This window comes from Falco peregrinus, chromosome Z, assembly GCF_023634155.1.
Source record: "Falco peregrinus isolate bFalPer1 chromosome Z, bFalPer1.pri, whole genome shotgun sequence".
Taxonomy (NCBI): domain Eukaryota; kingdom Metazoa; phylum Chordata; class Aves; order Falconiformes; family Falconidae; genus Falco; species Falco peregrinus.
In genome coordinates this window covers 64,672,201-64,697,912 of record NC_073739.1, presented here as the reverse complement: position 1 = coordinate 64,697,912, position 25,712 = coordinate 64,672,201, and the positions used below count along the sequence as shown (strand labels likewise).

At 38.7% G+C, this 25,712-nt stretch overlaps 1 protein-coding gene across 1 annotated transcript in view; it reads left to right on the top strand.

Moving 5' to 3' along the window:
• RAB3C (RAB3C, member RAS oncogene family) overlaps nucleotides 1-25,712 on the top strand; it is a 135,808-nt gene that overhangs the window by 61,279 nt on the left and 48,817 nt on the right. The window contains exon 3 of the mRNA XM_055791471.1: nucleotides 10,575-10,693. Within this exon, the coding sequence (XP_055647446.1) occupies nucleotides 10,575-10,693 (119 nt within the window). The remainder of the gene's footprint in view (nucleotides 1-10,574; nucleotides 10,694-25,712) is intronic.

The following is a 25,712-nucleotide window of genomic DNA, read 5'->3' as shown; positions in this document are numbered from 1 at the left end:
TCCTACAAGGAATCTTCCAGACAGCAATAAAGCAGCATTATGGTGCCAAGGCAGGAGGGAACTGTTTTAGCACAGACCACACTGCAGTCCAGTACATTTATTCTGCAAGTTTTCTAAAGAACTAGGCTATGCCTTTTACCAGCTTTAATGTAAGTTCTGAATGGGGTTGAACTTCAGACATGGCTGAACTCTTCCAGAAATATTGCATTTATAGTTTCTTGCTTAGAATAGGTAAATGTGGCTTGTTCTGTGTTGCAGATTGTCTCTTTTCCTTTTTATAGGTCGTTGAGATTTAAAACATTTTTATATAAAAAGCTTAAGTTGATAGTAATTCTAAGGAGCCTTTAAATGTGTTTTGTATACTTAATATTCTGCACAGAAATGCATTCTTTTACTCCTGGCAAGGTTTGGAAGGTTATTAATATTTAATAGCAACATTCCTATAATTTGTTGCAAATGAGAGAAACTTCACTGCAGATTTAAACACAAGGGTTTATCACAAGAAAAAGTGGAGGTGGAGAGCATTTCTTGCAAGAGTGCTTGGCTTATGGCTTTAAAAGGTCCTTTGTACCACTAATTCTTTTTTCTCTTAGAGTTGGAGAGTTACAAAACTGCGCTTCTAAAAAAGGTCCAGAACAAAAATGTGCTAAGCTCCATGTTGTCATGAGGAAAGAATTATGTTCATAGTTCTCAACAGCTACTGTTAGCTGCTAATCCATGGGCAAGGATTTACATAATATTTAACATGATGACACTATTATGCAAATTTGTTCAGTGCAACGAGCCACTAATGTAAAGCTATTATCAAACTTTTCTCCTCCCATAGATCCCACCTCATCCTGAATAATAAGTTAATTAAATATGAGCAATGAATATTAAATAGAGAAAGCTGTATTCGAGATGCAGTATGGGACAGAATGACAAGGGAGAGAGAAAGATGAATGCTTATTTTCTTATTTTATGAATAATAAGTTTCAGACAGAAGTAGTTAATTCAAAAGATTTATAAGTATACAATCAAAGTACAGAAATACGATGAGGAAGGTACTCTGGCATTCCAATATACCTTGACGCTGTTCTCTGTTTATGTGTTTATAGTCAGCTTGACTCTTAAAGTCTCTGAACTCAGGGTTTTTTCCTGTCTCTGTGAAATGAAAGGCACATGCCTTCAAAAAAATGGTGGAAGATCAGACAAAGATTTAAAAACCTTAGTACAGCTGTAAAAAAAAAAAAAACAACACAAAAAGTAAAAGCAAAACAAAACAGCACCCTACCCCCCAAAAAAAATCAAACAACCAGCAAACCCAGAAATCCCCCACATTTATGATAGGGCAAGGTCATACCTATTTTTAGGCTACCGAGTGCTCTGTGGGCAGAAGAGCCAGTTTGAAGAACTGGCAAGTTGCAAATACCTGTAGCAGGCACCAAACCAAGTGAGACGGGGACTGAAGGACTGTTTAGTGCCTGCTGTCTATAGATGAAACAGCTCCGCTTTGTATTTTCCTAATAGGCATAAGTCTCACAGCATTAGGATTGACTATTGCAACCTAGCCTCATCCCACAGTAAGTATGATGGGCACTGTTTGCTTAGTGTCTGAATTATCAAGTACACTCCTGGAGCTTGAGGAGGCTTTCTGTCAAGTCTGAGGATGGTCATTACATCCACTGTGTATCTGGGTGTCAGGTTTCTAAGACTACCATTCCTTGTAATATTAGTATAGATCTAACATTCCTTTGTGACCCTTTCGCTCAAAAGCGGGTTGTTCTGATCCTCTCAAGCTTTGCCAGAATCCAGTGCCAAACATCAGCATTCCAAAATCATTTTGGTTTCATTCAAAGTTTTATTATTTATACAGTAACTTCAGCCCATATCAAATGCTTTTCATTTTTTCGTTATGCACTGGGACGCATTTTGGTCTGTGACTACAAAGATTAAAAAAAGAGAGAAAAAAGTTGCTGTTCTTATACAATCACAGAACTCTGGGAGCAATAGTTTTAAAACCAAAATATGACAAACCTAAGAATATCACATTATTCCAATGCTGCTTCCCATATGGTAAAAGCTGCCTTTAGAACAAGGATACTTATCACAGTTTTGCTGGTTTTGTGTGTATGTAACTATTATGTTATGTAACAGAATGGGTCTCTGTTGCTTTGTTCTTTTCCTGAAAAATATGAGGAAATATTTACAGTCTGATTTACAAGTATTTAAACATACTACAAATAGGAAGTTATTAAACTTCTTTTTCCCTAGCTATATTTACAAACTAAGCTCCAATTTTAATTTTATTCATTTAAAAAATAGTTGGATTATTACATTAATTGCAAATTAGATTTCATGATTTCCACTATACATTTTTTGCAGCTGTACTTAATGTTTGATCTTGTAACACTTTTCATAAACTAAAATTAAAAAAAATGTCTTGAAAGCAAAATCCAAGCCTTTCCAGAAATAGAAGTTCTTCTTAAGACCTAACATGAAGCTTGGTTAAAATACAAAGTGATGCTTCAATTAACATTTTACTTTTGAAGAGAATGCCATGTCCTACTGATCTGACAGATGCTTTATAAAGTATGTCCAATGACTGGGAAGAAGGACAAGAGGAATTGATCCTCACCCCCAGCAGAGCAGGACAGGCCACAGCAAAAGTGAAGACAGGACCAGGAGAAAGCTGCAGCTCATGGTGGAGAAAGAGGGAGACATGCACTGAAATGGCAGCGGGGCTCAAAACTTCCATCCAGAATCAATAGCAGCTGCAGTCAAATTATGCTGGACTAGAAAGGAGGCAGGAAACTCCATCCTGGTTTCAGCTGGGATGGAGTTATCTTTCTTGTCAGTAGCTGGTGCAGTGCTGTGTTTTGGATTTGGTGTGAGAACATGTGGATAACAAAGTGATGGTTCTGGTTGTTGCTGGGTGATGTTCGTCCTGAGTCAAGGACTTTTTGGTTCCTTGGGCCCTGCCAATGAAAGGGCTGGAGGGGCACAGGAAATTGGGAGGGGACACAGCCAGGACAGGTGACCTGAACCAGCCAAATAGGTGTTCCATACCATGGGATGTCATGCTTGGTACATAAACTGGGGGGGTGAGCCGGGGCCTGGGGATCGCTGCTCAGGGACCGGCTGGGCATCAGTCAGTGGGTGGTGAGCAGCTGTACTGTGCATCACTTGTTTTCCTTTCTCCCTTTCCCTTTGGATTTAATCCTTTCCCCCACCTTTCTATTATAACTTCATCATCATTATTATCTATCATTTATTATAGTTATCTATATTATTTTATCTATATTATTATATCTATATCATCTATCTATTATTATTATAGTTATTATTATTATTATTATAGATCTTACCTTTTTATTCTGTTCAAATTATTACATTTTTCTTATCTCAACCCTCAAGTTTTACATACACCCTCCGGGTGGCAGGCAGTGAGCAAGCAGCTGCCTGGTGCTTGGTTGCCAGCTGTGGTTAAACCATGACAGTCCTTTTTGGCACCCAACGTGGGGCCAGAAGGGTTGAGATGATGACAGGTCTAATCAGACTGTGTTAGATTAAATTTTTTCAAGTGTTCATTGTATTAGATTAATTATAATGGCTACAATGCTGGCTTTTCTGCTTTTGAACTCGCTGCCCATGGTCCCAGGGCTGAATTGTCTTGTTTATTTACAGTACATGTTCCCTGTTGTGTTGTTTGTTTACATTGAGAACTGGGCTAAAGTTACACTGTTGCACTATATAGTACTAGTTTATAATATGATAGACTTGGTTATGAAACTAATCTGGTCTGTGCACTCGGTGTTGCCTCTGTGAGTCTGGTGGCCCTTACGGGGGAATGCCAACAGCTGCACCTTTGGCTTGATTTTCCCAGAGTCATCCTATGGGTGGGTTCCACACCTCCCCCTTCTCCTCAGGGCTAATTAATCAACATTTAGGATTTTAGGAGACTCTGAGTGTCTTTGGTCCACTGGAAGCCCCATAGTGTCAGTCCTGAACCTAGTGATAGGAATACTGAATGCGTTTTCATGTCCTGGAACTGGTGGTATTCCAAGCCACAAACTTTAACTACTGCTCCAGCCCCTGCAGCCCCTGCTCCAGCCCCTGCTCCAGCCTCTGCTTCAGCTGCTGCAGCCCCTGCTCCAGCCGCTCCATCCCAGCTGAAACAAGGACACAGGGATATCATGGTTTTCCTAAACTTTGTGCTTTAGGAAGACATGATAGCTGAACTGCAGAGAATGAACATTTTATCTGAGTCTTAAAAATAAACAAGGAGTAAGAACAGGAAAGGAGAAAAACAGAAAATTTAAATGCAGATGAACTTCAGGCACAGTTAACAGCTGCATGGATGGAGTAAGAGAAAACAAATCTGGCAGCAAAATACTTTTACAACCCCAGCTTGGGTTTTCCAGGACCCAGACTATCTCTCTGGTGCAAGCTCTGCCCCACATTCTGCCTGGCAGGACAGCCCTCCCAGGGCTATTTTTTACTAGCCACATTTGGAATAAAGCTTCTCTGGGCTGCTCTGGCCTCAACTATTTCCAGCTGGCCCTGCCATGCTCCTGCATCCCGCCCCGCCCCCCCCCCCCCCCCCCCCCTACAATAAACGAACTGTCAGCTGTGATTCTGGGATGGGTTCTAAACACTAGCATATAAGTTAGCAGATGTGTACTGGCAAGATCAGCAGCTAGCTTTTCATGCTCCAAATGCTTTTTTGATATACATATATATGTATTCCTACAAGCATGCATGCATGCATGCACACATATCTATACACATGTATGTATATAAAGACAGAATTCCAGGGGAATCAAAGCCATGAGAAGCCTGGAAAGGGCTGCTGACAGGAGACTCAGTTGGCAATATGCAGTGTTAAATCTTTTGTGCATACATTAGCTAAAGGAACAGTTTTGAACTGTGTTTTCTATTCCTAGTTGTAGATGTTCATATGTCTGTGTTTCTGTGTGCCTAACACTCTCTGTTGGAAGTGCTCCCAGGTTAGTCAACTCCTCCTGCCCCAGCAGCTTTTCCCCCTGTCCTCTTTCTTTATGCCCTGCCCAGTTGCTTCTGCTGTAAGCCCACAGCTGTTCTTCCTGGGCGGTTAGCAGCAGGCTTCAGGTGGGTTTATCCCTGTCTGGACTCCACCTCTAGAGGATTTTTGCAGAGGTTGTCCCTTGCACCTCCCTGAACAGCTGTCTGACTGGGTTATTTTATGTTGCTGTTTGTTTGTCATACTTTCCTTTTTATTCTTTCTTCCCCAGAGATCCCTGAGGAAAGATCAGAGACATCTTTTGTGCTTTTCTGAAAAGAGCCAGTTTAGATTTTCATTCACTCACTCCCTCAAGTAATTTTTTGTATCAATAGGAGAAACTGGAGAAAGGTGGAGTGTCTTTGATGGATTATATAAATAACCTTTGGGAAGAAACACAGGAAAGAAACATGAAGCTCATAAAGGAGCAGCAGTTCTTGATTGCTGTGCCAGTTTTGTTTACCTTAACAGAAAATTTTGACCTGTTACAGTGAGAATTCACCAAGTTCACATTTCTAATTTTATCTTTGTTTGCCTTGTCTTCAAATGTTCTGGATGTGCAGCAGACATATAAATGCCATCCAAGAAATCCTTCTCCTCTGCTGACAGTTTTTTGGCATGCAGCACAAACTATATTGTGATATGGGTAAAACTCTTAATGTGGGGAAGTGGATCTATAAAGATATTTGTATGTTTAGCATACAGGACAGAAATGCAGAGTCACAGAGTCACTCAAGTGTGCTACAAAATAAGTTTGTTTTTTGCAGACTGAATTCCTTCATGACAGGCTCATTAAAAGTTCTTTCTGCCAAGTGCTGTTTGCTTTCACCTTCAAAACTGTCTTGCATTAATAATGAGTAACTGCATTTGGAAGTTACTTACATAGAGTATTGTTCCTGACAATGTTGCAGTGCTAGGCAAGGGTGGGACAGGAGCACACACTCAGCAAACGAATTCAGGGGCCTGATTTAACATATTGCTCAAAAACATTGGTATAATCTAAACTGGTATGGCACATTTTGGATGAAGTCTAGCTTAGCAGTACTTGACAGTAAGGGGGATTCACGTTAAGTTAATTCACATGCTAAGTTAACTCAGCTAACTGTACTTTGCAAGCCTAAATAGTTACTATTTTCAAGCTTACTATCAGAAACCTGGTTTCTCTGTTTTGTGTTTTGAGACTTTCCAGCCCCATGAACTCTTAATCTCATGCGGAATACAGATTTTTCTTGAGTCAGATAGCTTGCTATTCCTAAGTGTTTCTACTTGCACAGATGGCTATTACTTTATATCTCTCCATTCCTCTGGGAACAGTTGTCAGCAGCTGGTGCATTCCCCATACACTAAGGCCTTCAATGCTATGGCAGTTACACAGTAATAATTACAAACTGTAGGAAGTTTCCATTAACATGATAGAAGGCTTATTTCAAGGGAGAAGCCTGGGACAAAACCTGGTTCATGTGATTTCTGTAAAAGTAACTAATGTATCTTCTACTTTAAGCTTTATTGTACTGTCAGATTCACAGCTTTAACTCAGACTAACAGCCAAGGTAATCTAGAATTATCTATCTCCATATAGTTTGATACATATATGATAAAGGAAAGTTGGCCAAACAGATTGCTATCTACACCCTCAGCCAGAAACAACCATTTTGTGCTCAGTCTATAGCTCTACCATTCCTCTTTCACTGCCTATAGATATACATGCCCTATTCATGATCTTTACTGATGGAAAAGCTTTACTTGTCCTTTTAGCTATCAAATTTCTGCCAAAGATCAATTAATTTTTGTAATAAGAAATTATATGTATCAGGATCTGGAGCATAAACCTGTTTGCAAATATCTAAATTCAATTATAGGTGAAAAAAATTTATGGACTAAAAAAAGAAACACAAAACCTAGTAGACATATCAGAGCACTCAAGGCCAAACTGTGCAAGTCTGAGACTTCCAAGTACTTACGATCATGGACTGTTAGCCAGTGTACTCTATGCAATGCTCAACAAGCGGATAATTTCTGAAGTGCCATGTCCACTACACCTTATCATTCTGTGATTTGATATCTAAAAACTGTTGCCTATGAAAAAGATTCACTAAAAGAGGATCACCTAACCAGAAGCTAATGAAATTGTGGGAGCTTTATTAAAAACAGAATTTATAAAAGTAGATACAATATTTGAAAATATTTCTTGAAGCTGCTGAGACCCTATTTGTTTTATTTTGACTAAGATTTGTAAAATACTTCTTTTCGTCTTCTGTGTGTGGAGCTTTTCATAAAGTATTCCCTCACTGTCATTCATTCCCTTCTACTTTTCCACTCTACTTCTTTACTGAACAGTCAGTTGTCCTCACCAGACATTACCTACATGAACGAAGAGGCCCCCAAGACAATCTATGTCTTGTTTTCTGCCCATCAAAGAGGGAAAAAACTGCCTTGGTTAAAATACCAGTTAATAATAGGTCAAATTTTATTATTCCTCAGGCTTATTTTATTTAGTGTTTGCTTAGAAATAAACATCTGTCAGTGTAAAATACAGGTGTTAAATTTCAGAATTTAAATCTAAAAAGATGGTCATCAGATTAATTCCATGGTCTTGCAAAACAGACTAATAGAACACAGCAGCAGCCAGTAACCATACCTGAATTGGAAAATGTTTTCTACAAGCACAAAACAGTAACTGAGGGTAAAATGGTAGTGGTTTACAGAAAAAAAAAAAAAAGACGATGAAATATGGAAATCCATTCTTTTCCTCTCAGTTCTTCCACAAAAATAAAGCTAATAAACAGAGAGAAATGCCACTTATATTGTTGCATTATCTGTTTCAAATAAATTAATTCACTGTAATAAGATATATTTAATTTTAAAGTATTTGATGTTTCTAATGTGCTCTTTCTCCTGACAAATTGTATTTCAGTTCCTTGTACAAAAGAAGCTAGTATTAGGGCATTTATGATATATTCTAGTCAGAATTGAAAGGAGATGCTTATGAAGAACACAAAGGTTTCAACAACATCCATTACATGATCATAAACACTCTACTGCATGATTTGTACATTGGGCCAATTAAAATGTTATTTGCTTCCTTATAGCAAGTGAATAGAAAATAATACCAACAGGAATGTGATCATTGATGTTTGAAACTAACAAACTGCACTTTATTCGTGGTCATCCATCTATGCCATATACTGAAATGCCACTTTAGAAAATCATCTTTTTTATCATCACATTAACACAGCATTAGCTACAGACACATACTAGATGCCTGTATTGAGAACAACCACAAATATCTGGTTTCTTCCGAGACTGACCCAAATTAAATGCCTAGGTCCAGAGGAGCATGTCCTATCCCAAAGTCAGTCAGTGTTTGCATGTTCATCTGCAGCTTCCATTTCCCTTTGTGTAAAATTATTTAAGAACTTTTATCTTGATTTGTCTTCCTTTATGCTCATAATCAAGAGTGCTTAAACCCGCACTAGCTACATTTAACACTGTGCAGAAAATAGCTGGTGTCTTGGATAGGAAGCCTCACTGACTTATAGTTTTATTGCTAGGACCGTTCAATATTGTCAGCAGACAGGCTTCAGTGGAAATCATTTGCCTCAAAATAAGACTTGCTTCGGTAGCAGTGGGCTCCTGTTTGTCATATCATTTCCAACCGTACCTGTCTCTGACTGACAAACAAGCAGATAGACACGGACAAAACTTGTTTGAAAATCACGTATCTTCTGTACAGAGTCCGCGTGCTTGCTATAGGCCATATTTTCCTTCTGTCCCTCCCAGCTTTCTTCTCTAGTATCAAATCAAATAAATGAAGCCAGCAAAACATGTGACAGTAAACCTTATTCTGTAAAAGAAATACAAAGAAATGGTTTTAAATAATGACAGGTGATATTTCTGCTGCTATAAATTATTTTACTCAACATTTCAGTGATATTTTCATCTTATTATCAGACTATGACCTACTGAGAGAAAACTGACTTCCCAGTACTAGAATATGTGCAGGCTTAGTGCAAGGGTCTTAGTATCTTAACATACGTTAATACTACTGGAAAAAACTGGGAGCAGCTATCCAGCCTCCAGACCACAGTTGTTATAGCCTTAGCCAGCTCTGAGTATAAGCAGAAAAAATTTAGGGCTGTCTGGCTTTTCCTGCAAAGATATAACCTAACCTGTGAGACCTGGTAAAGTCTGACTTCTACATTAGCTTGTCATCTTGGATCACTGAAACTGCATCAAAGTGGTAGGGGCTGTAATCCAGAATGAACAGAATCCATATATTTTACCTAAGACTTTGTTTGGTTTCAGTAACTGACTTGATTACATTTCTTATTCTGTAAGTGGTTTCTGATGTGTGTAGAATCTCCTATTTTTACTTTATCAGTTTACAAGATGAATGATGTATCTGTGAAGAAGGAGGCCCACTTAATCTATTTTTCTCTTGTTCATAAGGCGGTACTACTAGCCCAGGAATCATTCCAGAAAACCAAATAAAACATTATTTGGCAGTGCTTATTCTTCCTTCTCTGTAGGAAGGCAAATCAAATATATTTATCTATATTGTAAAGTAAACTATTTCTTGTCCATGAAAAAAACCTGAAATAATGAAATTACCTTTCAAAGTCTGTTAAAATTGAATATGCAGAGGTGATCTGTTAGTTACAGGATTGCACTGAATTGTTATGTATGTCTCATCTAAATCTTTTAATGTTTATGATTTTAAAATATTAAATAGTTATGCTGGAACAGGAAATAGCTATACATTTCCTGTATTTCAGTTATTGCTGTTGTCTCACAATCTCAGTCCAGGCATGGGTGTTTATGCTAGACATTGCATATAAATGTACTAACAGGTAGTCCCTGCCCTGAAATTTTTTCAATGGAAATAAGTAAAGCAAGCAGAAGGAGAAAGGAAGACCTACATTTCTTGTTTTAAAAGCAACTGAATGAGATGCAGAGAATGAGGGAGAAAACTGGCTTGAGATAAGGGACTGTCGGCAAAGTTTTAGGGTCCTTTTTGTCAGATATCCTTATTTTAAAAGCACTGCCCTCCAGCTTTTATTTTGTCAGCATGGATTTGTATTGGTGCTAAAGTTGACATGATCACCAGTGGCTTAAAATTGCAAGAACAAAATTATTAGATGTTGACTTTTTGGTCAGGATGTTTGTGGACTTCAGGAACCATCCTGATCTTATAATGAAGACCTTAAACTGGGAAAGTACAAGGCAGGAGCAGGAGGCAAGGTTCCTACCTGACTCTCAGTTGAATGTCACGAATCAGTGAATGACTCAGGATATATGACCTCACAGAGGAAAGGGCCATACCTTTCTGCATCTCTCCACTCTCACCTCATGACAGAATGGATGTGTCCCTCCTATTACAATCCAATGCAGAATTCTCCTTTTTTCTGTTGCTCTCAGTTTTCTCCCCCTTGATTAGTTTTGTGGTTAGGATTGTAGGGTTGTACAATAATTTTTGTCAGTTTTCTTTCTATTAAAAACAATTATAATTTGACAAATTTTTTTTTAACATGTAAAAATTTTGTTACTGTTTCAGGACACAGCAGGTCAGGAGAGATACAGAACGATTACCACGGCTTACTACCGGGGTGCAATGGGCTTCATTTTAATGTATGACATCACGAATGAAGACTCTTTCAATGCTGTGCAGGACTGGTAAGTAAAACTTATTATTCATATTAATTCTACATTCATATTAAATACTACAGATTCATATTAGATACTACAGAGAATACTTGATATCACTCACCTGCTGGGACAGTGCAAATTATTTTGAAAAACATTTCCAAATACAGTGCACAAAGCATTCCTATACCCTAATATACGGTGTGGGTTGTTGTTTTTTTTTTTCCTGGAAAGAAATGAATACTTTAAAATGTGTTGCATATAATCCATTGTAATAATTGTATTTTCTGTGCTTTTTGTTAATGTGTGTTATTCATACTACTAAAACCAGCAACATGCTAATGTGGAGAGCAATTGCTAAAATACCGGAAAGTGTTTCCATATTTCATGGGGAAAAATGAGATGCCATGTGTGGGGGTTGTCTTTTAATTTAATTTTTCATCATGTTGCTTTTAACCATAGTTGGTTATACATTATGCTGTCAGCTTTGTGCCTCAAGTGTAAAAATTATGAGCAAACTGTATCCGAATAACAGAATCTAAAATGGCTGGTATTTATATTACCTTGTGTTATATGAATATCAGGATGTCTCTTTGAAAGTGTCTCATTTTAATCAGGCATGGGTCAGTCAGGAACCAAACAGTCTAAAGCTTTTTTAAATAAAGCTAACCTAAAAGGAAAGCTAGGGTTAATCTCAGTGATCTCTTCCTTTACAAGTTATTTTAATATCCGAGAGCCTCCTAGCAGTGCTCTGAGTGATATGAATAGCATTTTTCATGTGTGCTCCATGTGCTCTCTTGCATGCTGTTCCCAAGGCAGTACTGTGTTTGAGAGAGGATTTTATTCAGTTTGTGTGATTTGTTCAGTATGTTTCTTTGACTTTTTTTTTTTTTTAAGTTTATTTTGAGATAGCATTACTGTGTACTTCTTTCAGGAAAGGCAAACTAAGGAACAGTGAAAGTAAAGTAAAAGGCAGTGATGCTGTGATGCCTGTTTCTAACAGGAATTGTTGCCTAACCTCAGACTCTGTAGAAAAACCCAACATTTTCTTTATCATACTCTTCTACTTATCGTGGTAGAAAGTGTCACTCAACCCACGAGGCACCTTTGCTTTCCACATCTGGAGTTTTTCTTGGTCTGTATATGCTAAGCCTGGTCATTCACCACTCTGAAAATATGAACTGAGAACCTTAGCTTGGTTCTGCTCTACAAGAAATGGGGTCTTGGGTTGCCTGACATTTCCTGTGTGAGTGCTAGGGATGTAGTCATTCACACTCCTCCAGGGGAAAGAGGCAACTCCAGAATCTGTCCAACCTTCTCTCCATCAGTTATCTATGTGACTACACCAAATTGCTCTTATGAGCTTCTCTTTCCATTTATACAGAATCAGTAAGCTTACATAACTAGTATAGACCAGACAACTAGCTTTTGGACAATTGAATGTATCTGAGAGGAGTCTGCTTGATACTCAAAGAAGACACGCTTGCTCATTGTGGCTTCTTATGCCAAAGGGATGTTCTGCCCATTTTGTACAAGCTGGAGGCATCATGCTGAGTGCTTGCTGTTACACATTTGTGAGTACTGCTCTGTTCAACAGCATGAGACATAATCTCCTACCTAATAGGAGGTAGCTGAAAGTGTTATTCAGAGATGCTGCTGTGAAAGATTAGCAAAAACAGGGAATCAAGGAGTACAACCAGCCTCCCAGCTGAACCTGCAGTTGTGGCTGCCAGCACCACTGCTTCCTGGACCTGCCAGCTGAAGCACTTTCTTGCTTTGCCTCTGCTGTTCCTCATCCGTGGCATGATTCTGTTGAAGTAGTGGGTTAACTGGGTGATAATGGCTGACTAGGACCAGCTGTAACCTGCAGATCTCATTGCACCATCTCTGGGCAAACCAGATAGCATGCCATGTATTATCTAGCTTCCTCCCAACACAAAGATTTCTTTATAGCAAGTGTAAATATGAGTACTTATTGTTAATTTTCCTACCTGTTTGTTTTCCATCCTCCTAGGTCTGGTATGGTTGGCACTCTTTTTCTGCTGGTGAAAAATAACTAGGCTTCATACTAGCTAACGAAAAAAAAATAAACCCCCTGTAAAATGAAACAAGAAAATATTTAAAAGCTATGGAGTTCTTAAATAGAATTTTAATAGATATCTTTAGATACCTATTAATATAGATATATATTTAATAAATAGAATCTTAAATTGTGAAACATTATTTTTTCCATAATTTTTATCTAGAAGCTGTATGGAGAGTTGGCAGCTACTATAGAAGTTTGGTGGACAGAAGGGATTGCGTTATTATGTGCCAAGAGCTACTGAGCAGTCATTGGCATGATGAAAGGGGTGACAGAGTGCCTCACTTGTCAGGATAAGACATAGATTTACTTGTTATTTTTATTTTTAATTTCATGAGCCGAGTTCCTGCCCTGCTGTTCTTTCTCTGTTTTATTCCTCCCATCTCACAGCTGATAATTGATTTTGATGAGCCCATGCTTCAATTTTGATAGTAATTACAAAACCACAGCTTGCTTCTAAATGTGAGAGAAGTTAAAACTCGCAATTAGCAGTGCTGCAGAAAAGCAGGCATGGCTATGCGCATGTATCTGTGCATTTGTGAAAGATCTGAGGGGAGGAAGTGGGAGATTTTAAGCCTTTCTGAGGCTTAATATGCTTTCCTCTGTGATAAATGTGCCTCTGAAGGCAGTGGTGCCATTTCATGTACGTGAGCAATGGGCCAAATCCAAGCTCAGATCACATCAGCTTCAAGTCTTGATCTAGAAACTGCACTGCAGTCAGGACAATGAATCTACAGGTACCTTTTAGATTTAGATGAAGGAGTTTGGATTAAAATGTCTGTTGGGATGATTTTTTAAAAGCAGTTAGTTCAAAGTGATTGTACTCGTACTGATAGGCATTTCTTTCTGTCTGAAGCCTGGCTGACAATGGCTAGTCGTATTTCTAGATAACAGGTCTAGGTAAGCATGAATCTATTCAGCTGTGAGAAATTCTATATTTGATTTGACTATGAACATTTTACATTAAAAAAAAAATCAGCATCTGTAATTTTATATAAACCTATTAGCACCAATATATGCAACAGTATAGTAGGCAGGCATTTGCACCACTCTATGAGGCTGAGAAAGGGTTTTGACTAAAAGTTTTGACTAAATGACTAATGACTTGAAGGTCCAATAGATTTCAACCATGCTGCATACACTTCAGGAAACATTCATGTTACCTTCCCAAATCAAAACAACAAAAAAAAAAACTATTAAAGATTGCAAATGACATTAACAACAAAAATTGTAATCCAAATATAAGATTTTCTTAAGACTCAAAAACTTTTGGGAAGAGAAAGCTTGAGTTGGTACTGCTAAGCGTTCTGCTGTATGTACACCCAGTGATTTATTGCCTTCAGCAATGCTTCCTTCGGAGTCACACAAAGCTGAAGGAACTTAGCAGGCTTTGAATTATTAAAGTTTTCAGACAGTCTGTGTTATGTCAGCCTGTCAAGATCTACAGAGTAAGTTCTTCCTGCATTTTTGGCTGAGGCCTAGGGGAGCAGGGAGAACAGCATCCTAGGAAAAACTTCATCACCCCTCACTTTTTAAAAAATAATTTCTCAAAAATTATATAATGCATATTTTTTAATGTCACCATTGGAAACGATTATGGTTACACATTTTCTTGAGAAATTCAGAGAGTATTCCATGAAAGACACTTCTCTTTCCTCTTTTTCTCTTGCTTTTTTCTCTGCTTTTGTTTAAAGATGTCCTCCTCAACAGTCTGCTCAAGCACATTACTTTTGAGAAGGAATCAGCTGGCAGAAGGTACATAAACTGCCTATTTTATGTAGGAGGCAGAGGCTTAGGATACAGCAAGAAATTTGTGATTTTAAGAACTCTATTGTGCTGTGTTTACTTCCGTATTTCTATAGGAACTATTTGCAGAATTTACTACAAATCAATATGCTAAGAACAGCGCGAAAATTAGGTTAATTTAAAATTAAAGCCAACAGAATGAAATACTGATTGTACATCCTTCATCCATGCTCATAATGCATGGAGGATGGTTACTAGGAACTGGTCTGGGCAAAAACAATAGAAATTAATCAGTAGCCATCAGGTAAGACCAGAGCAGGTCCTGAGCTGTGCAATATGGGTTCAGCCATTACCAGAAATATAGGGTTTTTTCCTATAATATACATGTCTTGAATTAAATTTTTCAAGGTATCTTTTGAGGGTGTTTTAAAGCAGAACCTTAAAAAGTAACTATGCTACTATGAATTCAAGATAATATTCAGAATTAAGGCTTTAAAAATATGAGCATTCACTACAACATGGCATTTGGCAGCTGGATTTACTGGATATTGCAGTGCCAGTTGTCATTCTAGGACATTGTGGAAAAAATGGTTCTATTTCTTCAAACTATTAGCTTTTTCTTTCCTTTTAGCACCTGAAGTGAACTAGAAGTTAGTAGGTATGGCTACAGTGCACTACAAATACTTTTTTCTGTGTTCCATTGTGTCTCTCTTCTAATAAAAGACATGATGGCATTTTTTGAATGGTCGTTAAGAGAAAAAATGAAATTGGAAAATACATTAGCATGTTAATGGGTGAATGTAAGAAGTCCACAAGCAAATTAAGCCCATTAAGTTAATGTCAGCACTGCTATGTGCACTTCTAAAGGGCATATGTCCTAAAAGATACCTTTTTCTTGCTTTCACCTCATTTAGCCTAATATGCATGCTCAGCACACACTTGTTCTACAGACAGGCTCTTTTTCTTTTACCTCTTAATATTGAGCTTAGTTCTGTCATTTGAGGAAAATCCATTATTTGATGTCTGTTAGGGAAGAAATCTGGAAACTGCTTCTAGGCAAATTTGCTAAAACATATGACCTGAAATGCAGCACAATTTGTGCAGTTCTGCTGCACAGACACAAGCCATGTGTGGCATTCCTTGTGCACGTCCTCAGGAGCTTTATCCTTTGAGGCTCTGACTAAAAATGTGCTGCATCGTGTCCACTGGCAATCCACACATAAAGCGAGAGTCTGCCATGCAGTTGACAGCAACCTCCACATGGCAATGCAGCTAAAGCTGGCTGGAAAAATATTCCCTTGGAGCATGCTGATATTAAATGTATTCCCTTGGGCTTGATATGGACAAAGATTTAAGCAGACTCCCTGTTTTTTTGACATAGTTATAGTTTTCAGCCAAGCAGGTGCAAGAAGTTCCACACAGGTGGATAGTTTTGTGTCATTCTACTATTTAAAACAAAAGAATGAAATGCTAATATTCCACGAATTATATTCCGTGAAAAGAAGAAGGTGAAATTCAGAGATTAATATTTCAAAAGAATCACAGTTTGGTATACTTTTTTGTTTGTGTCCAAGTCTGTGCAAAATGTCCAATGTGCAAAATGGATGCACATAAGGGGAAAGGGAGGGTGGTATTCTTTACAGACTTAAATATAGGGAACAAAACCACATTTTACAATTTGGAATTTTGTTAGTTGTTGCAATTACATGAAAGTCACAGTTTTCCCTTTTAAAGTTCACTATTGGAAATGGGGCTTTTGTTATACATAAAATGACCCTAAAATTCTTTTCACTTTTTCTTCCTGTAAGAAGAACTAAGGCCAGTGGCAAATTAGATATGTTTTCTAAAAAAGAAATAAAAATAATCTCTCACTCAAATAGTATCAAGACATTTATCAAAAAGTTATTCTTGGTGGACCAAATATAATTTAAAATATTTTTAAAAACCTCTGTATTCCAGGTCAGTTTGCTTAGCTGTTTTTCACTCATTTTTTGGTATGGAATTCCTGATACAATAAATTGCAGATGAAAACTTAGTTCTGTGAGATGACATCTTTTTCCTCAAATCAAACTTTGGCTCACAAATGCTAAACTGGTGCTAGCTCAAGCCACCTACATGCTTTCCAGTTTCACAGACCTACTCTAAAGTATTCCACAATATTTCTCCCAGCACATACAAAAATAAGAGTATCTCTGCATTTCAAACTCAAAGGTAGAGCATATCCCTAGAGAGTTGAGGAGCAACATGTGCTACAACTGAGTCTTCCCAGGGGAAAAAATAAAAAAAAAAGGCTTCTATAATGATAAGATGATAAGAAAATGTTGCAAGTGGTTTATATTTTTAATTACAGGTTTCTGTAATTTTCAGCACATCACTCATGACAGACCAACAAAAAATATTTAATGTCATCCAAATGATTTATTTGTTGCTTGAAGTTTTGGATGTGCCAGAAAGTACCTTCTCTTATCACTGACATTGCCAAATACATGGCTTTAGGTTTTCCTGTAAAGCTCTCGGTGATAAAAAAGAACATGCCTGCTTTTTAAAATGTTCTTCTGATAACATATCTAATGTTAGGTTTAAACAACACAGTAGCGTGGACAGCATTTCTTTGATGAAGATATGATATTTTCTTACCTTTTTCTTTCTAGTAAACCCTGAATTTAAATACTTATAGCACACATGGAAATTTATGCAAATCTTTATCGAAGGGTTTTTTTGTCTTGAAAATAGTAAACCTTTGATATAAAGTTCAAACCTCATCATAACATCATGACAGTAGGTTTACTGTCAAAAAAATGATTCACGCATTGTAGCAGTTAATCAGGAAAGACAATCGTTAAGTTTTCATGACAATTTTTTCTTTCCTGTTTTTATGTTCTTAAACCATAGAAAGAAACACATTTGTGAAGCTGAAATTATCCATATGTCGTTCTTGGTCCTATTGGCCCTTACTCACACTTGCTCCTTTCATTCATTTTGCTGTAGGACTGAGCACTTCTGCAGAAGGTCCTACACCCCCTTGAACCTCCTTCACTACAGATTTTACATTTTCTTGGACACTAAGTAACCACCCAGTATCAGGGTGGTCATCCAGCTGTCCTCAGCTGCATCAGACCATATTGATGCTGAAATAAGAATAATACTGCATGGACATTATTCTCTTAGGCTGCTCCATGTCTTTCTTTTCCCTCAAATCCGAGATTCAGCAGCAGTCATGAAGTCATTGATGGCAATCACTCACCCAGATCCTACTCAGTCACCAGTGGCTCAGTGGAGCTAATCTCAGTAATACGCTCAGTAATAAGGGATTCACCATTGACTTTCACTGGACCTAACTGGCCTAGTGAGTGGCTTAGATAACTGCTTGTTTTGTTGTTGTTGTTTTAATTTATTTCAGTTCACATGGTAGTTGATTAGGACTGTTGTTGGCCATAACCAGACATGACTTACTGCAGCATCATGGATTGCAGCCTCCCTGTTACCACCAGCTGCAGACTGGTAACTACATCATAAATGTGGCTGCACCTCCTCTACAGATCCAACCCATAGAGATAAGGGCTGCAGTTCTGGGTATTAATTTATTCTTTTCTTGTTAGAGCTGGTCAGTAGTAAGGAAGACTGCATCACTCCTTTCCTAGGCCCTTTTTCCTCATTCATAAAGATGTGGCAGTCCCATCTGATAGGAAATCAACAAAATCTTTTGTTTGGGAAAACATGACAAACTGCCAGTCATGACTGGAAACTATCTTCAGCTGGCTTAACTGTGCCTATACTTGAGTTCCGATTTTCAGGAGCATATCTGGCAGGATTTCCCTCTACCTTGTGAGTTTCTGCCCACTCTCTTTATAATCACACAGCAAGAAAATTTTGTTGCCTGTTATCTCTCACCTAAGTGAACTGAATATAAATAATTAATAATAATAGTGCAGATGTGACAGTGTGAACATAAATTTGCTTTCCAGGACTGGAAATTCCACAGTGGAGTTTCGTTGCATGGCTGATGAAGCAACATAGATAGCCATTTAGAGAACTGTTGTTAAACAGAGGAGGTGTCTTCTATTCTGTACCAGATCCTGCTATGCTTCACATAGGTCACTAAAGGTTACACTGAGGCAGATGAAAGCAAACCAGATCATCAGATTAACATCTAAATGCTGCCATGCTGAACCGCTCTCCTTTAATTAGGCCATGCTAAGATACTCTTAATGAGATTTGCAATTTAGTCTGGTTTTTTCCTTTAATAAAGCTTGTACTTTTAAAAATGTTAAAGTAGAAAATGCCTCTGAGAGGCCTCCAGAGGTGAGCTGCTGGAGTTTACTAGGAAGATAAACAAACTTAAGCATGGTACTATAACTGTATGCTAAAGGAGGTACATGGAAGACTGATTCCTATATTTATTCTAGTCTGTCTCTTTAATTTATAGTCACAGCCATTAGCACAAGAAACAAATTATCAACATGGCATGTTATCATCAACTCACAATATTTATTTTTGTTAGTAATAAAGGTCGTTAAATCTTGTGACAATGATAATTTTTATTGGCTGAACAGTAACTAAAATAGTCTTTTTATCTCCCTGTAACTATGCACGTTGACAAAGTTGCACCATTGCTTGGCATTCCCAAATGAAAGCTCTGCTGCCAGCCAACTACATGTGAGTCTTATCAGTGACTCAGTAATGTCCCTAAACAATTCCCAATCTCAGTTCAAGCTGCAGAAGATTTACTTTTCTCTGTACTCTAATACTCTAAACCTGCTATTCTTGACTTCAGAGGAATATCATAGCCCCAGCACTAAATTCAAATCTTGAGATTCGTTGAAGGAGCTGTTCCTTTGGAGGATTTCAGATTTGCAGTTCTGTGGGTTGGGGTGTATGTCAGTAGCTCTAAAGGCTGCAGTTTTATTCATGCAGCCTGGAGGTTATTCATTCAAAAAGCCAACAAAACTGAGACCGTGCAAGTCAGCAGCAAAGTAGCATACAGCCTTGCGGTCAGTCTGAAGAAGTTTAACTGAGCTCCCTCTCCCTCATTAGCTTTCCCACCTCTGCTCCCCTCAGGCTGCTTCCTTTCTTCTGCTAGGTCCGCTGCTTTTGATTCCTTCTCTCCTTTGCATCTGGTTGCAACATGGCTTGTTTAGTGTCAAGCACTGGCATTTTTAAAAGGATGATAGCTATGTGAGATACAGGCTGTACATGGGTGAGTACAAGTTTTATTGGAATCCATCCCTCTGATCAAGCAGGAGAAGTGCTGTCAGTTTTCTTATATTGAAACCCAAGCTGCAAAGTGACATGGCAATGTAACCCAGTAATAGTTGTTCTTTTCAAAGCATAACAATGCTATTTAGGTCTGGTCTGCATATGAAGCAGTGTTTTCTTCAGAGTATTGCAAGGTCTTTGCCGTTAAACTAAGACATTTTTAGTGAATGCTTAATAATGATGGGCATGAACAATTTAAATTTTGGAAATTTTAGTTTCAAGGAAGTCATGAACAGTGATGTAAACCAGATCTTAAAACTATTATGGTGGTAGATTCCAGCTGAGCACCAGAGCAGATTATATGTTACTTGAAGAACTGTATATTTCAGCTTCTTAGGAAGCTCAGGACACAGACTATGACTGGTACAAATCCAACAGACCTGTAAAAGCATTACAACCTAGCTCTGTCTGATTGTTACAAAAAATCCAAGGCTACAGAGTCAAGAAGGAGTTTACATCAGGAAATCTATTATTATCATATGCAGGTGTGACTGGTACCCACCGCTCCCAACCCCTGGTAATATAGTTAGTGTGACTAACACCATTTTATAAGGTAAACGACTATTCTCTGTGACTGAGCTGGTCACATATTCGTTCTCTTTGCCCATATTATCATGCCCTAAAGGGCTTGTGAACCAAGTAGACAAACCAAGCAGATTTCTTCTTCCTCTCCCTACCAGCCTTAAGGGGTTCCTGGGTGCTAGGCCAATTACTCCTTTCATCACAAGCCTTGAAAGTCCCAGGCACCTGGCCAACCAGGTGGTGATGACCCCATCACAGAACAGGGAAGTGTAACAGCATCCAGAGCACTGTCCATGAAATTAAGCAGTTACAAGTCCTAAGTGGGGAACCTGGACTGGAGCTGCTGCTGGACAGTGAAATCCAGGAATGCCCAGTGGCCAGGGCTGCTTTGGCCATTATCTGCGTCCTCCAAGGACTGAGTGATTAGAAACTGTAAGCTAAGCTGTAATATAAATTCTGTATTACACTATTTATAGATTGTACTACATTGATTCTACGTGTAGAAATTCTGTGCCATTCTAATAATAAATTCTGTGCTATACTCATTATAAAATTCTGTTAAGAAAATAAAGCTTTAAATGTAACCACAATTCAGTGCCATCACCATTCTGCAAGGATCCTTAAAGGAACCTGTCTGTCCCTTTTGCAGGGACAGCATGTTAAATACAAATAATAGTTTCTGAATTTCTAGGTTTCTGAATATAGAGTTATTATAAAATATGGAAAAAGCAGGTAAAATATCTTGTTAATCCAATTTGGAGGCTCTACTTCTACCCAATGCTCTCTCATGTTTCCCACCATACAAGAGGCATTGGGGTCCTTCTCTTTCTGGAGAATAAGTAGGCAATAGAAGCCCATATTCTTTTTGGACCAAGGTTTTGTGTGTTTATTAAATAGGCTTTAGCAGAAAACATACTTCAACAGCACTTATTTTATCCAGACATCATGTGATACCCTTGCAGAAATGGTAGTGAAAACAATGAGCCTTAGAGGTCACAAATTGCTTATAAAACTCCCTAGAGGCACCAGAGGAGGGACTGTCTTTCTGCTTTAATCCTCCTCTGTGCTGGCCACTAAACAACTGAGGACCATCTCAGTGTCTGAATATGTTGCTGTTGCCTTCACTGTATAATGCAACGCTGCACAGAAAGATGCAAGCTGAGATACCCCAGTGAGATTCTAGGATAATACTGTTTACAACACTTAAGCTAATTTGCTCCACTCAAACTTGGATATCACTGTGAAGTGCTTTGTTCACACAGTATAAACTTTAAATATAAATTATTTCTGCAAAGTCATTGCAGTTCTCCCTGTAACAAAATGTAGCATACATAGCCTCAGCAATTTAAGGATGTTCATTGTAAGCAGTTAGGCAGTGATCACGTGACAAATATTTCATCTATACATTAGTGCTTCAGCAGGAGATTGTGAACTAAGGTTTCAGTGGAGATGGGGAAAGGGAATTAGAAGGTGCAGAGTCTGTGCATAACTCCTGGAAACACTGAGCAGTGTGGGGAAGCAGATGCTGCTGCATATCAGCTCAGCTCTAACGTACCAGGGACCTCACCCTACCTTTCCCTCTCTCTTGCTACCACTGGGATCTTTTAAAAATCAGCTAAAATTTGATTTACATGTACGCTCAAGGGAAGAGTTGTAGCTGTTCAATGTTCCCAGTAGGGAAGGCTTTCATAAGCTCTCCGCTCCCTCTACTTGTAACAAACATGCTCTGCCATGAGTTCATATCTTAAGAGGAACATACTCCAAGGGGAAGAATAAATCAATGTATTTTATCTTAAATTGCCTCCTGCCACTTGCACTATAAATACCTATTTACAGTGCTTTGTTCACAGCAAGTGAAGAGAAATTGTTATATCAAATAAAAAACAATTGAGAGGGAATGGATCCCTTGGAAAACCATAATACTGACAAAACTGATTTCAGGCCCAGTTTGACAGGGACAAATCTGCATGACGTCCCCAGTTTTTCCATATCTGTGTTTTAAACTGTGCCTTTCAGACATTCTAAACGACAGAACTAGCATCTGTCATGTGAGGCGTTTGTTTTTCCTGTCGTTCCTGGAAGGCAAAATTCTGTAGGAAATCCATGTTAATTGAACACATGAAATTCGCGCTTAGCTATGTCTATGCATTAGCAGAGGCAAAGTGTCCTAAAGGAAGCAAAAATAGAGAAAAAAAAAACAAAACAAAACACAAACACAAATAAATTGTTTCAAAACAATTCTGAAGAAAGGACTTCAGCAGTTTCTGCTGCTAGTCAGTGAGAGGAGCCTGCATATTACAGCTTGCTTGCTACAAACAAGGAGATAATAAAACTGAATGTTACCACCTCTGGGAGAAAAGGAGAGAACAAATATGAACCAGCCAGGAAGGATGGGGATGCAGACCTTCCTTTGATGTACTTAATATCCGTCCTTGCAGTTTTGATTGCTGGGAGACAATCAGCAAATAGATCATTAAGACCCAGTGACAAGTCACCCATCAGAAACCTGCATCTGAAACTAAAAGGGGGTGGGGGGAGAGACAAAGATTGAAAATGCATATGTTTAAGCTGTGGAAAAGTTGGGAGAAATAATTAATATCACTTTTGTATTATATTTTCAGATGCACAAATTGAAATTAGTACCTTAGCCTCTTTCCTTATTTATGACAGCCTTTATAACCTACATTATTCTGAGCTTTTAAACCACAAATGCTCAACCCTATAGCAGTTAAAGTTATATTTCTAAGCAGATTTAGAGACATTTCCTTCATAGATCAAGGAAAATCAATATTGGTAGTTCATCATTAATACAAAGGCTTATTCGTCTTTTATAATCTTCACAGTGTTTTGTTGTGTATGAGTGTATTTATGTGAGTAGACTACAGAAAATATGAAAGTAACCAAGATTGACCAGGAAATGTTGCCTCTAGCTGAAAATTCATGCAATATCTGTTAAGAGAGATTTATATTCTGAAAGTCATGGGTGTTTAAAATGACTTTTCAGTCTCCATGGAGACTCTTCACTGGGTTAATTACTGCAGTCAGAGCTTAGATACATAAACAAAAGCATGGGTACAATGGCTAGAGGGGAAGTCTGGGTTTATCTGAGGTTGTTACAGGGCTTTTCATACTGTCTACTACAGTAAAACAGTCTTCCAGATCCAGTGTGCTGCTAAGAAAACAAAGCGTGATGTTTCCTCACAGTTAAGTCAAGGTTTTAAAATTTAAATACATGTTTAGGTGTCTTCAGTTTTGCCCTCCCAAAGCAGAGAACTTCAAGGGCTCATATTTTCAAGAAATCTGGGATGTGTTACAATCTCTTTTATAAGATTATCTATGTAAACTGCAAGCCTTGAGCTAAAGCTTAGTTTGTTTTAATTCTAGTTCTATACTTAAATATTTCTCTCTTTCCCAGTAAGGTCACATAAGGAAAATCCGGTCAGAGCTTACAAATGCTGTCCTGCCAGCTTAGTGTGAAATATCCAAGGAGGCAGAAGGGAACTGTGCAGGGGTGTGTGTCACAGATGGGTGGTTTAGGTCACTTAAAGAATCACCATCAAAGGTATTAGAATAGTTTTAATATGAATTTGTGGGAGTGTGACTTCACAAAGTTTGATGGCAAAGTTCACTCTATAACTTATTATATGGATGAAACATGCAAAGAAAAACAAGAGTTAGAATCAAGCTAGAATGTTTTACACAGAGAACAAAGATGTAAAAGGGTAAGGGAGACCTCCTATTGAGTCACGAGGTTCAGAGTAGACCCCCCTGCTTTCTAAACTCCTCATAGAGCTTAGTGCAGCTAGATTAAATCTAATTACAGATCTGAGATGGTAACATTCATTCTAGACTTGCTATGAGGTATCTAAATCAGTTCACACACACATGCACACAGACACAAATAGAGGTATACCCATTAAAAGTTCCCATCAAGTTCAGTGAAATACTGCTTTCAGATGTCTCAGCATTTTTCAATAGGTGAGAGTTGAGCCTCAGGGAGTAGAAGATTTCAGCCCAGGCCCCAATGCCAGCTTTCAGTGACGCTTCTCCAGTTTTTGCAGACTTGAGGGTTTGTGAGTTCTGCGAGGTGTCCCACTCAGAGGGAGATGCTGGTCGCAGCCTGCTGTGGTCCAGGAAAGCTCAAAGGGTCTCACCTAGGACCACTGTTCATAGGGTCACAAGATGACTGGCTTTAGTCATCCATAAATTTCTATTCTGGACACAGTGTGGGTCATTAATCTTTCAAAATTCTAGTAACAATGGTACCGTTCCACTTGGGCTACGATTCAGGTAAGGAATGTTCCAGGGCTGTCAGGGAATGACTAATTATTCCCATTCTTGTTCCCTGCCTTGGCCGGGCAACAGGAGCTCCTGGTACGGTCAGTGCTGTTCCCCACCTCAGCTGTGCAAGAGTTCCTGGTGCTGTCATGGGACACTTAAACACTCAAATTGTTCCACAAAGGCCAAGGCCTAGTGGGAATTCCTGAGATCTTGGAGGGGCCCAGAGCGGTGGGGTATAGGCACCACCACAGGGTGACAGAACTGTGGCTCTCTTAAAGAGACCAGAAGTGCTGTCCCACACAGCAAACAGGGAGTGCAGAGGGAGCAAATGATCTAAGGCCCTCTCTCGTTTCTGGAGAGGATGCAAAATCCCAAATAGACAGAAAGGAGTTTTTTAAAGAAGGAATTTGAAGGAAGGAATAGGTCCTCCAAGTCAGCCAAGGAGAAGCAAAGATGTTTGTCAAAAGTGGTAGCTATTTGTAAAGTAGATATATTTCTAGTAGAGAAGGACTGGAAGGTGATCAGACATCCTTCAGAGCTTTCCTCAGGTCACCTTTTGCAGTAGGTGAAGGGTTCTTGCTGGGGGGCACAGTCCCCACAGTGGGAGCCAAGGACACAGGGCTGCAGGAGGTATTACAGGGACCTGCAAGAACCAGAAAATGCCACTCATCGGGGGAGCTGAGTGAGGGCTGGGGAATAAGGCAGCATGGATCATCCCCCTGCAGCCTGAGGACCTGTCTTCAGACTGCGACTAGGATGGAGCAGGAGGGCTCACACACCAAAATCACTGGGGAACTACTGCTGGAAACTTTTCTTTATTTGGTATTTCTGTTATTGATCTTTAATTAATACATCCCCTCATGCTGATTTGTCTCCCTAGTCTCCACAGCAGCTCTTTAAAAATAATTTCTCACTACTCTGTGTCTATCTTCTGTACCCTCTAGCCTCTTGACATTTTCACATTCTTTGATGTTTGTAGTTTTTCACCTCAGTCCAGAGCACCAGCATCTTATTGAGACTTTGTTTCTAGAAATGGGATTTATCCGCTCTTCACATAACTGGTGAAATGTTTCAAGGGAAGGGATAAAGGGGGAAGGGAAAAGGCTTGTGCTAGGAAGGAGAATGCTGCAGACTGAGAGCACCTCATAAAGTAGAAGGAGG